This window comes from Physeter macrocephalus, chromosome 11 (assembly GCF_002837175.3).
Source record: "Physeter macrocephalus isolate SW-GA chromosome 11, ASM283717v5, whole genome shotgun sequence".
In the NCBI taxonomy this organism is placed as follows: Eukaryota; Metazoa; Chordata; class Mammalia; order Artiodactyla; family Physeteridae; genus Physeter; species Physeter macrocephalus.
In genome coordinates, this window is record NC_041224.1 from 138,108,013 (window position 1) to 138,121,885 (window position 13,873).

Consider the following 13,873-nt stretch of genomic DNA (forward strand, 5'->3'; position numbering starts at 1 on the left):
CATGATACAGTATTTAACTATTTTAATTGTTGTACAACATGTCTCTAGAACTTACCCGAACATCTTGTGTAACTGAAACTTTATACCTATTGAACAACATCTCCCATTTCCCTCTCCCCGCAGCCCCTGGCAACCACCATTCTACACTCTGTTTCTGTGACTGTTTTAGACACCTCATGTAGTTGGATTTGTCCTTCTGTGACTGGCTTATTTCACCTAGCATAATGTCCTCTAAATTCATCCATATTATCGCATGTGACAGGATTTCCTTCTTTTTAAGGCTGAATAGTATTCCATTGTATGTATATGCCGCTTTCTCTTTCTCCACTCACCCGTTAATAGACACCTCGGTTGCTTCCATATCTTGGCTATTGTGAATAATGCTGCAATGAACATGGGCAGCAGATACTGCTTGAAGATCTTGATTTCAGTTCTTTTGGATAAATACCCTGAAGTAGGTTCGCTGGGTCACATGGTAGTTTTATTTTTAATTTTTTTTTTTTTGAGGAAACTCCATACTGATTTGAACTTCTAAATGCTTTATGCATACCTCCCATTTCATCACACAGAATATTAAAAGACTCAAGATTTAATAAAAATAATTTTTTACTGCTTCATCAAAGCATACATATCCCTCCCCCACCCTTACCCCCATGAAATCAGCATTTTTTTTAACTGCAAATGCATGGCAGTGAGGAACACGGTGACCATCAGTATAGTTTGGTGCCACTGCTTTGATTCCCACTAAAGAACATCATTGTTTTATCATCATCAGAGCAAATGTCAGCATCTTCATATTTATTATGAAACCATAATATTATGGTTCATATTATGAAACCTTGGCTTCATGGACCTGGCCCCTTAAAAAGGCCTCAAGGACCCTCAGAGGTTCATGGACCACACTGAGAAATACGTTTTTACTATACTAACCTCTTAATTTTACAATTGAGAAATCTGTGTCTTTGAAAGAAAAGGTAACTTAACCTAAGGGCAAAGATGGCATTAGTGGTAGAACTAAAGGTATAGGTCTCCTGAGTTCTCCATTCTCTACATAGTACCTACTCAGTCTCTTTAAATAAGGCACGATAATTCAACAGGAATTTATAGACGAATGAAGAAAACATAACCCATTTGTTACTTTTACTAAAATAATCTGATTCCTTTTGCAGACTAACTGGACATATTGGAGGATTAATGTCAGATCACTAAGCAGAGCAGAATTAAGCAACTCTTAGAAGGCCCTGAAAAATCAAGCTTGTTTTAATTTTTTCCTCCTTTTAACAAGTTTACGTGTCTAAAACCTACCACTGACAAAAAATCACTGAGCAAAAGCACTGCAGCATTCATATTTCTCAAGTATGGACCTTGGTGTTGAGGGCTGTTCATTTTAGCCATTACCCATGAAAACGATTTGTAGGTTAATTGAGCATTTAAAAGCAGAACATCAGAATGAACCCCCAAAAAGGGCCTTGTGCTGCATTTCCCACAGTGGAATCAGATAATAGGCTCAGAACTCGGAAGTACTATTGCCTGAGACAGTCAAACCTAGATCTAAATTGAGGAGATGGGTTAAGACTAACAAAATCTGAGTTAATATAGCCAGAATAAGATCTTAGTAATTATTTTCTAGAATAGGGGTAAATAAAGGAAAGAGAAAAGAGCATAGGTATTGAGAAAGTAAAATATAAAGAAGAATATAGTTTAGAAAAGGAATCAAAGGCAAAGACGATTCTGATCTTGTGGGGGTTAAGGAAACTGACCAGGTCCTGAAACCAGAGTTAGTGGTCATTTCCCCCTCTGGTTTCTCAGTTTCATATGCTTCAGACCTAAGTGCTGCAACGCCTTATGTTTTGGTTTTTTTGGTTTGGGGTTTTTTTTGTTTTTTTGTTTTTTAGTTAGTTGATAGTAGTTCTAGATGGTAACATTTCATTAGCATCTATTTAGTTGAGAAAAATGTTAAAGAATATTTTAATAATTATTTCCTAAAACATTGTACTTGTGTGTGTTTGTGTGTCTCACAGGGTTCAAGCTCACTGTCATAATCCTCCACTCATCAGTTTCATTTCTTGAGCACCTACTGTGTCAGATGCTCATCTAGTCACTGGAGGTAGACAGCTCCCCTCTCATGGAGCATATATTCTAGAGGAGGCAAAGAGACCACAGATAAGCCAGCACTGCAGCAGTGCCAAGGCCCCAAGGCGGGAGCAGAGTGAAGGAAGAGGGAAGTGACATGAGGTGAACTCGGAGAGGTAGGCAGAGGCCGGGAGAGTAAGGGGCCTTTAGGCCAAATAAAGACTTTGGGTTTTATTCTAGGAGTTTGTTGGAGGAATTTAAGCAAGGGAGAGAGAAAATCCAATTTATATTTTGTTACGATATCTCCAACTACTGTCTAGAGAAAAATATAGGAGGCAAGTGTGAAAACAGGGAGACCAGTTTGGAGTCTAAGGGCAGTGCAATCCAAGTAAGAGCTGAGGGCAGCTAGAACTAAGGTGAGGAAACACGCAAGGACTGAAGATGCATTTTGGAGGACGAGTTGATAGAATTTACACGAGGTTAAATGTGGGTATGGAGAAAAAATCCAGGGTGATTCTTGGGTATTGATTTTTTAGCTTGAGCAAATTAGATGGCAATCACGACATAGGGAACCTAGGGGTTGAAGAGGATCCAATGTAACATTTGAAACATGTTACATGTGAGATGCTTATTAGACATCCACGTGGAGGTTGGGTGTGCTAGTCTGAAGCTGAGGGAGAGATCAGGGCTTTGGGGCTAAAATGGGATTTGGTGAGGTCACCTGGGGGAGAGAACAGAAGAAGGGAAAGGGGCTGTTGGCCAACTAGCCTGGAAGGGTTTCATTAACATAATACAAGGTACGGGTATACCAGGACATGTAAGCCCTGGAAACCTCAGCAAGCGGGGTTTCAGTAGAGCCGTGCTGAGAGTTGGAGTGGCTTCGGAATGGGTCACGGGGATGAGTAAGGAAACAGAGGGTAGTAACTGGTGGTAGGTTTTTCCGGAAGTATTGCCATTAAATGAATCAGAGAAATGGGGCTATAGTTCGAGAGGTGCTCTCAAGCAAAGGAAAACATTTTCAAAGATGAGAGACGAGTCTAGAACGGTGCTATTCAAACTGCTCAGCCAAGCAGTGAAACGTCTGTTAACGGTGCAGGATGAGACAAGTAAGGAAATCGAGAAGGAATGCGGTTGGAAACTTGTAATAGCAGTATGGCGTTCTGAAACATCCACGCAGATGATCATTTTTCTAATACTCATTTTTGTTATATTTTTTAAAGCTATTAAGTGACAAGTTGAAATTTTAAAAACTAACAAAAAAATGTTTGATAGCTGACAGTGTGATCCAGTAATGTTTGATAGCTGACAGTATGATCCAGTAATAGAGAGAAATTGATCATTCAGGAGAGAGAGAGGGGCCAATTTCAGGAGTAAAATCCTTGGAAAGGGGAGAAGAGTGGGATGCCAAGCACCCGTGGAGAGACTGGTCATGGACAGGAGCAGCAATAACTCATCCTTGTCATAGGAGGGAAGTGAGAAAATAAGGTTACAGATGCAGGGACGAGGGTAGGATTGGTCCAGGAAAGGTGAAGGAGGACCTTTTGGATGCTTTCACACCATTTTACCTGTGCTGACTTTGACTGACAACCAGGTAAACCCAAACTTTTCTCATATATATACTCAACTGAAAGTGCCAAATGATGCTGTATATGTGCACATCAGTCAGCAGCAGGGAGTAAAATTCTCCCTATGGCTACTATGTGAATATCAGACGAAATTCAGATACATCATGGCTGGCCCACATGACTCCCCTTAAAATAACGTAGAGTTGATCCAATAGTCAAAAGAAAGGACAGGCTCCAAGTCTTCCACATTGGGTGAGTTTTCATTAGGAAAGTGGCTTAGTTTTTTTTTTTCCTGGCAAAAGCAACATGAGGTTTGTGTCCTAAAGTATAGAAATATGCTAACACTCTACAGGTTAGATTTAAGTGGAAGTGAATTGATAAACAAATATTAAATGACCAGTCAGGTAAGTATCATGTCTTGAAATAATTGATCTTAGCAGTATGTTCCAGTTGGAATAAAATGTCATGTTTTACAGGCAATTTCAGTTGATTCATCAAGACATTAATTTAATACATTGGGATGAAATCAGAATGGCCTTTCTTGAAGAGAGTAATCTCTATAGACGAGGAGTGGTTGTGTGACATTCTGCTGGAGCATGGTTTTAGCTTTGAGCTTTTAACAGAGTTTGAAAAGTCTTTGCCCTCTTCCACGGAGGCGACAGAAATTAGATCATAGCCTGTGTCTTTGTGAGAGCTCTGGGTTTTGTGTGGTGACCAGGCAATTTTAGAACTTCTCCCATTTTACTCCTAAGCTTCATTGGGTTAGAGGTTCAGGACAGATTTGTTCCTGAGTTTGGAGTAGTCTACTGTATACTTTCCTATATTTGTGAAATATTTTGCAGAGTATCTTACTTTTCTAATTAAAAAAAAATCTAAAGTGAAATAAATCAAACAGAAAAAGAGAGATGTGTAATATCACTCACATGTAGATTCTAAAAAAAAAAAAATCAAATCATAAAAACAGAGTAAAGGGCTTCCCAGGTGGCGCAGTGGTTGAGAATCTGCCTGCCAATGCAAGGGACACGGGGTCGGGCCCTGGTCTGGGAAGATCCCACATGCCGCGGAGCAACTAGGCCCGTGAGCCCCCACTACTGAGCCTGCGCGTCTGGAGCGTGTGCTCCGCAACAAGAAAGGCCACGATAGTGAGAGGCCCACGCACCGCGATGAAGAGTGGCCCCGCTTGCTGCAACTAGAGCAAGACCTTGCACAGAAACGAAGACTCAACACAGCCATGAATAAATAATAAAAATAAAGGAATTCTCTTAAAAAAATAATTTAAAAAAAAAAAACAGTAAAATGGTAGTTACCAGGGGCTGGAGCGGGGAGGGGGGGGCGCATGGAATTGGGGAGATATTGGTCGAACAGTACAAACTGCTGGCTGTAAGATGAGTAAGTTCTGGGATGTAATATACAGCATGGTGATTGTAGTTAATAATACTGTATTATATACTTGAAAAAGAGAGTAGTTTTAAAAAAAGGCTTAAAAACATTCAGCAGTCTGAATCAGTAGAGCTTCTGAGTTACACATCCAGCTTTTAAATGAATCTAGCAGAGGGAAGATTCTGCAACTTTAGAAAGATGAATCGTATGATATGATTTTATAATCTCTCTAATTCAGGTTTTATGTTGCATTTTTTTTAACAAGTTACATGTTTTCTAAACCTGTATGTTCAGGAAATACGCATCTATTCAAGGTGATAAGTTTCAGTGAACCCAGTGGTTTAGTTTATTCCAGGCACATTTCAATAGGACAAGAAATTAAGGGTTGTAAAAAACAAGAGAAATAGATGTCCGTTGTCTGTTGGTTTAACAGAGATAGTCTATGCATAAAAATGTATATGTGAGATTTACAAAAGAAATTTAATATTGTTCCAAAGCAAGCAGACCTAAATAATGCAAGATATATACATTTTGTTATATTTATTTCACCTTTATTCATTTGGACAAAAAGAGTATTACATTGCTTATGTTTTAGATAGAATTTTGAGATCAGGATAAAGATACCTGGGAAATTGACTTTGGAGACCTTATACATACACACTGGGGGTTCTTTCTGTGTGTTCCTTCCATTGACAATTCAGAATCAAAGTCACTGTTGTTAGGAGAGAACATTAATATCATATTTAACAAGAAATGATTTGTTTACATATAAATTATTTTAGTTTAAGACATATCTTTGGCATATATAACATTTATCACTGTTTCCTAGTTAGAGATTCATAGAACATCATTACATAGACGGTTTAATGTTTTGTCATGAGGATTTCCTTACCTGTAAACAAATACTTCCCAGTTCACAGGACACAGCAGTACCTGTCTTATTTGGATTTAGTGAATATGAAAAGCTTTGTTAGAACTCTAAGATCATGCTAATGAAATATATTCTTTCTGGTGGCATTTAAACTTACCAAGGAAAGTAAGCCAATAAAATATTATTGGCCACTTTTTAGACTTTCCCAGGAGTTTTTTAAAAATCCAAAATTGAAACGTTAGGATCAGCTTTTTAAATCTTTCATATGACTGCATCTCAAACTTTGAGCTGACCTGTATAGCCCTTTACATCACTCTCATTTATGCTGAGTGACAGAAATAGGCATTGGGTCTCATGTCTGAGGTAGGGCTTGTTCTCCCTCTGTGCCATGAGTCATTGGTGGATTCACTTAGTGTGGAAAACCAGTCCCTGGAGCTGGGCAAGAGTGGGGGAAATAGGGCTTTTGTTTGCTGGCTTCCTTTAAAATCTTGGTTTTTTTCCCACCTGGAAATACAAGAGAAAAAAAAAGAATGATTTTCTATGAAAGTAATAAGTAATGTTTCTACCCGATCAGAAACCTGTTTGGAGTGAGATCTATTTTCCTCTAGAATAGAAAATTGAGTCTTTCTTAACATTTAAAGTCTTATGGTTGGTTACCATAACATCTCCCTTAAACGAGAAAAGGAGCAGACTAAAGATTTTTTCATTAAATTCTGACCTTCATAGTAGAGATAATGAATGTTAAAGGATCCTGAACACTCATTTCATGTGATGAATATGGTGACATATTTTTCAAGTAGATCATGAGTATAATTTGATTTATTTAGGTGGGCAGATCAACAGAAAGCCCTATTGACTTCGTCGTTACAGACACAATTTCTGGCAGTCAGAACAATGACGAAGCGCAAATTACACAAAGCACCATATCCAGGTTTGCCTGCAGGATAGTCTGTGACAGGAATGAACCTTACACAGCACGAATATTCGCAGCCGGATTCGACTCTTCCAAAAACATATTTCTTGGCGTAAGTACTATTAATCAGAGTACATTGTTGCTAGAAAAACACCCACTATTATTATATATAACATTTAATTGTGGCCAAAAAATTTGCCTTACACAGTGCTTCTGGTGAGAGTTTAGTTTTCATATAGCCAGTTTGAAAAGCTATTATTAAAAATCTGAAAATAATTGTCATTACTTGTTATTTGTTATATTTGCTATATTAACTATAATATGTACAGTCATTACTTTATAAAAGTATGTATATTAACATACATAATGTATTTCAGAAGGAAAATGGTCAGAGCTAGATAATTGAGGTGCAAAAGAAAATGTTTGTTATTCCTTTATTCATTCAAAAAATTGTTATGTAGTATTTGCTTTGTTCCATATTGGGTGTTATAGATGTGATATCACAAAGAACAAAACAGACTAAAAATATCTCCATTCGTAGAATGTCCATGTAAATAAAACCCCACAGTTTTAGTGAATATCCAGTTTTAATATAGTCCCCTTTTTGAATCAGGATATTTTTGCAGGGGGAAAAAAACACCTCACTTTAAAATGGCCTAAAATGGTAATAAAAATGTATCATGTTGCAAGAAGCGCCCAGGAAGGCCAGCTTCAGGCTTGGTTGATGCAGTGTTCTGTGACATCCGGGGAGCCAGGTTCATTCCGTCTTGCCCTCTGCCTCTGGGCACATCAGCTTCCTCAGGCGAGGTCCTGGCGACGTGGGATGGCTCCTGCACTTCCACCAGTCCCCCCGCAGCATGACAGCTTCCCGCTGAAGAAGGGCAGCAAAGGCACTGTTTCTTCCTCGTCTCTTTTAAAGAGCCAAGAAACCTTTCCAGGAAGCTTCCCAGAAGGACTCACTCAGGCCTCACTGGCCAGAACTCAGTCACATGGCCACTCCTAGACCAGTCATAACTGGCTTATCCTAATCAGATTTACCCAAGTCATGTGAGCAATATCTGGCTCTGTCCCCAGGAAAGAAAAAGAAATCACTGTGGCCAGGCATCTAAGAGCATCTGTCCTGCCGTTACATCCAGCCGCTTGTGCGTTCCACCCTTGATGATATAACACTGATTCGTATGAAAACAGAACGTAGTGGCCACAACTTGTTGGCTTAATGTATTTTGAAATTTTGTTTCATAAAAAATTTTTTCTCTTCCTTCTAGTACTTCCCTGATAATGAGTTCATACAAAGCATTTTTAGAAAACAGGATGAAAGCACTGCACAAACAGAATTGAAGAATACATACTGGATTCCTGGAATCACCTGGGGGCGGGGGGTGGTTTGAACAAGAATCTGTGAGGGAGAGGTCCAGGCATCAGGTTTTAAGTGCCCAAGGTAAATATGTCTCCAGCGATAAATCATTCATCTATTTTTGCACTTCTTTCATTTTGTCGGACTAACTGCATTTTTTATCCTTCTGATTATTAGCTTTAAGTAGAAAATGAAAATTCCTCACTTTCCTCCCCTCTTCCCTTACCCAATATTTTAAAGAGGAGATTCTAGAATCTTTTTGTGTTGAACATAACCTTTCCTGTGGTATGCTCTCCAGGAAAAGGCGGCAAAGTGGAAAAACCCCGATGGCCACATGGATGGGCTCACGACCAATGGTGTCCTGGTGATGCATCCGAGAGGGGGCTTCACTGAGGAGTCCCAGCCAGGGGTCTGGCGCGAGATCTCTGTCTGTGGAGACGTGTATACCTTGCGAGAGACCAGGTCTGCGCAGCAAAGGGGAAAGCTGGTGAGTGGACTTCATGCAAATAATGCATGAAACTACAAACTAACTTGACTACAAACTACACCTAACTCGAAAGCTATCATCATTTTCCTCCCCTGAAATTCAAAATCTTTGTACAGGTCTTAGGGCTGTGTACCATTGACCCAGGAGAACAAGAATTTTCTGAGCCTCCAAAAGTAAGAGGGAAATAGCCTTCTTCCCTTTCATGAAATAGTGGAAGAAAATTATATTTGCTCCTAACTACCTTAAGAGCATAATCTTATTAATATACTTCACCACAGGTTTCTGCTTAAATTCACGTTAAAAAGAATAAACTTATTTTTAGTGTAAAACTTTACTAATTTGGAAAACTCCTGAGCAGTCTAAGACTAATTAGTAAAAATGGTGAATTACAGAATTATTTACTAGACTTTCTGGGACTAAAAGATAATTAAGTTAGCTTTTTTTTTTTTCTTGAGTTAATAGTAAGAAATTAATATATAATTCCCTATATGATTCACCAAAGTCATAGTTACAGCTCTTTACTTGAAATAGTTTGTATAGTACGTTGACTTGGCATGTTTATATTTTTTCTATAAATATTACTACTTATCCCAAATGCCTAAAGCTGTTGGGTTTTTAACCCTTTCTTCAACAGAGAATAATTTTAATAATTAAATAAGAGGTTTTGCAACCTAAGTGTCCATCAGCAGATGAATGGATAAAGAAGATGTGGCACATATATACAATGGAATATTACTCAGCCATAAAAAGAAACGAAATTGAGTTATTTGTAGTGAGGTGGATGGACCTAGAGTCTGTCATACAGAGTGAAGTAAGTCAGAAAGAGAAAACAAAATACTGTATGCCAACACAGATATATGGAATCTAAAAAAAATGGTTCTGATGAACCTAGGGACAGGACAGGAATAAAGACACAGAAGCAGAGAATGGACTTGAGGGGAAAGGGGTAAGCTGGGACGAAGTGAGAGAGTAGCATTGACATAAATACACTATGAAATGTAAAATAGATAGCTAGTGGGAAGCAGGTACATTGAACAGGGAGCTCAGCTCAGTGCTTTGTGACCACCTAGAGGAGTGGGATAGGGAGGGAGACACAAGAGGGAGGAGATATGGGGATATAAGTATAGGTATACTTGATTCACTTTGTTATACAGCAGAAACTAACACAACATTGTAAAGCAATTATACTCCAATAAAGATTTTTTAAAAAGAAAAATGGGAGGTTTTGGGTTTCTGATCTTGCCATAGGCATGGGGCACAGCACTAAACGGTTCTTAATTTAAAGTACTGGAGTGGAAATTTTATTAATTGTTAGGTAGAAGCTAGAACAAGAGAGAACAAATATTTTCTTCCAAACCACCAGAGAAAAAAATATAGGGAATAGAAGATGTGATCTAGCATTTTTTCAGAGAGCAGGATGATAACCGAATATTCCTAAGATGGAAAAAGAAGGTGGGGTACTATTTTACTAACCTGGTTTGCTATTCTCTACTGGATGTTTGTTTTTTGGGAATTGTTATTTTTATTCCTAGTTTACGCCATTATTCAGCTGCAGGTATAGCTTCTGCCTTTTATGATAAGGCCCAATCTTGAGCATCATGGCTAAGTAAATATGAAAAGCACTTTCTAAGAAAGCCAAACAAATTCAATAAACTTTGTTTAAACACTTTCCAAGAGACTGTAAATAGGGAAGAGAATGTGAAGGCTGTTTTTCCAAATAACTTTGTGTTTCTGATCATAGGATAATTTTATACAAAACTGGGCTAGGTTGCCCTAAGTAGGGCATCATTATAACAGCAATAGTAAGAAGTCGGTGTATGTTTGCTGAGCACAGACACTGCATTAACATTTCAGAGACATTAGCTCATTTAATCTGCACATCAGCCTTGTCAGAGAAGTGAAATTATCCCCATCTTATGGATGAGGAAGGTGTAGCATAGAGAGGTTAAATAATGCCCAGTTACAGAGTTAGAAGGTAGCAGCAGATGGGATTGAAACACAGGTCCTCCTGCTTTAAAGCCTGAACTCCTGGCTTCTACTCGGTACCATCATGTGGGGAGTCACACTGCTTTAAAGCCTGAACTCCTGGCTTCTACTCGGTACCATCATGTGGGGAGTCACACCTGGCTCTCACCATCACCAGAGCATTGCCTCCCTGGGCAGATAGAAAGCATACACTGGGTCCAGGATGGCACATCACAGGATGAGTTTCTTGTCAACTCTGGTTCATGTATTTTGTTCACAGATAGAAAGAGCACATTAAAATAACAGCTAAGAGGGAAAACAGGCTACTGTTTGAGCAGCCACTGTGTATTAGTGGTTCTGAGATCAGGCCATAGGTCCAAGTCCTGGTCTACCACTTAGTAGATCTGCAGTCTTGAGTCAGTGACTTGACCTCTCTGTACCTGGCCTCACATCCAGGTAACCGGAATAATGCTAGTATATATCCTTTAGGATTACTGTGAGAACAAGTAAGATTGGAGCAGTGCTGTACCCAGGAACAGTCCATAATTGGTTGCCAAGATTAAGCAGGAGCTAGGAACTGGAAATCTGGCAGTGACCAGGATGTCCAGGGCTCTGCCCTCGAATTGTGGAGTCTGGAAAAGGTTACAGGCAAGACCTCAAATCATTAGGATATTGTGTGATAAGCACAGTCATAGAGAACGTACTGAAAGGCACAGGAGTCCCCTCAGAGGGACACCTATCCTAGACGTGGGAGTCAAGAGTATATAGAAGACCATAGACTCAAAATTTATAAGATGTTGTTTACCAAGAACTGCCCTACAGGAAGGAAAAGGAAGGTAGTTTAACAACATGGCCCAGGGGGCAGAGATAAGACAGCAGAGTAGAAGAATGTGAGCTCACCTCTTCTTATGAAAACATAAAAATCACAACTAACTAACTGTTGAACAACCATCAACAAAAAAAACACTGGAACCTACCAAAAAAGATATCCTACCTCCAAAGACAAAGAAGAAGCCACAATGGGATGGTAGGAGGGGAGCAATAATGATAAAATCAAATCCCGTACCCACCATATGGATGACCCACAAACTAGAAAATAATTACATTGCAGAGGTTCTCCCATGGGAGATAAAGTTCTGAGCGCCAGCCTGGGGGGTCTGGAAACGGGAGGAGGAGACCCCAGAGCATCTGGTTTTGAAGGGGTTTGATTTCAGGACTTCCAAAGGACTGGGAGAAACAGAAACTTCACTCTTGGAGGGCACACACAAGGTCTCATGCACACCAGGAGCCAGGGGAAAAAGTAGTGACCTCATAAGAGCCTGACCAGACCTACCTGCTGGTATTGGAGGATTTCCTGTGTAGGCAGGGGTGGCTGTCGCTCACTGCAGTGATAGACACTGGCAGTGGTAGTTCTGAGGAGTACTCATTAGCGTGAGCCCTCCTGGAGGCCACCATTTCCTCACCAAGACCTGGCCCCACCCAATAGCCTTGTAAGCTCCAGTGCTGGGATTCAGGCCAAACAACCAATAGAGCAGGAACACAGCCCCAGCCATCATCAAACAGGCTGCTGAAAGTCTTCCTGAGCACACAGCTGCATGCTAATAACACCCCCTGACACAGCCCTGCCCACCACACGTACAAGACCCAGCTCCATCCATCAGTGGGCATGAACCAGTCCCTACCACCAGGAAGCCTGCACAAGACTCTTAGGCCAGCCTCATCTACCAGGAGGCAGAGAGCAGAAGAAAAATTACAACGCTGCAGCCTTCAGGATGGAAACCGCAATCACAAAAAAAATTGCACAGAATGAGATGCCAAAGGACTATGTCCCAGACAAAGGAACAAGACAAAACCCAAGAAGAACAACTAAATGAAGTGGAGATAGGCAATCTACCCAAAATAGAATTCAGAGTAATGATAGTAAAGATGATCCAAGATCTCAGAAAAAGAATGGAGTCACACATCAAGAAGATACAAGTAATGTTCAACAAAGACCTAGAAGAACTAAAGAACAAACAAAAAGAGGTGAGCAATACAATAACAGAACTGAAAAATATACTAGACGGAATCAATAGCAGAATAAATGAGGCATAAGAAGAGATAAGTGAACTGGAAGACAGCATGGCGGAAATCACTGCCATGGAATAGAATGAAAAGAAATGAGGATAGTCTAAGAGGCCTCTGGGACGAAATTAAACACAACAACATTCACATTATAAGGGTCCCAGATGGAGAAGAGAGAGAAAGGACCTGAGAAAATATTTGAAGAGATAATAGCTGAACACTTCCCTAACATGGGAAAGGAAACAAACACCTAGGTCCAGGAAGTGCAGAGAGTCCCAGGCAGGATAAAGCCAAAGAGGAACATGCCAAGACACATAGTAATCACACTGACAAGAGTTAAAGACAAAGAAAAAGTACTGAAAGCAACAAGGGAAAAGCAACAAATAACATACAAGGTATTTGCCCTAAGGTTATCATCTGATTTTTCAGCAGAAACTCTACAGGACAGAAGGGAGTGGCATGATGTATTTAAACTGATGAAAGGGAAGAACCTACAACCAAGAAAACTCTACCCAGCAAAGCTCTCATTAAGATTAAATGGAGAAATCAGAAGATTTACAGACAAGCAGAAGCTAAGGGAATTCAGCATCACCAGACCAGCTTTGCAACAAATGCTAAAGGAACTTCTCTAGGCAGAAAAAAATAAAAGGCCACAACTAGAAACAAGAAAATTATAAATGGAAAAGCTCACTGGTAAAGGTAGGAAATCATCCGCACACAAATTGATATCAAAACCAGCAATCATGAGGAGTGTACAAATGCAGGACACTGGAAATGCATTTGAAATTAAAAGAATCTTGTTTATATATAAGCTGTATTTGAAATTAAAAACACTCTTGTTTATAGACTGCCATCATGCTAACCTCAAACCAGAAATCTACAATAGATACACGAAAAAGAAAAAGGAATCCAAACACAGCATTAAAGTTAGTCATCAAATCACAAGAGAAGAGTACAAAAGAGGAAGAGGAGAAAAAAGACCTACAAAAACAAATCCAAAGCAACTAACAACATGGCAGTAGGAACATACATATCAATAATTACCTTAAACATAAAAGATTAAATGCTTCAACCAAAAGACACTTCAACCAAAAGGAACTACTCTAGGCAAGAAACACAAGAGAAGGAAAAGACCTACAAGAACAAACTCGAAACAACTAAGTAAATTGTAATAGGAACATACATATCGATAATTACCTTA

The 13,873-nt window shown here is 39.5% G+C and overlaps 1 protein-coding gene across 4 annotated transcripts in view; it reads left to right on the plus strand.

The window, feature by feature from the left end:
* PELI2 (pellino E3 ubiquitin protein ligase family member 2) overlaps positions 1-13,873 on the plus strand; it is a 207,476-nt gene that overhangs the window by 180,758 nt on the left and 12,845 nt on the right. For 3 of the 4 annotated variants that reach the window (XM_024134062.3, XM_055088446.1, XM_055088448.1), the window contains 2 exons: positions 6,717-6,914; positions 8,455-8,643. In XM_024134062.3, the coding sequence (XP_023989830.1) occupies positions 6,717-6,914; positions 8,455-8,643 (387 nt within the window). The remainder of the gene's footprint in view (positions 1-6,716; positions 6,915-8,454; positions 8,644-13,873) is intronic. The other variant, XM_055088449.1, reaches the window with a different exon arrangement.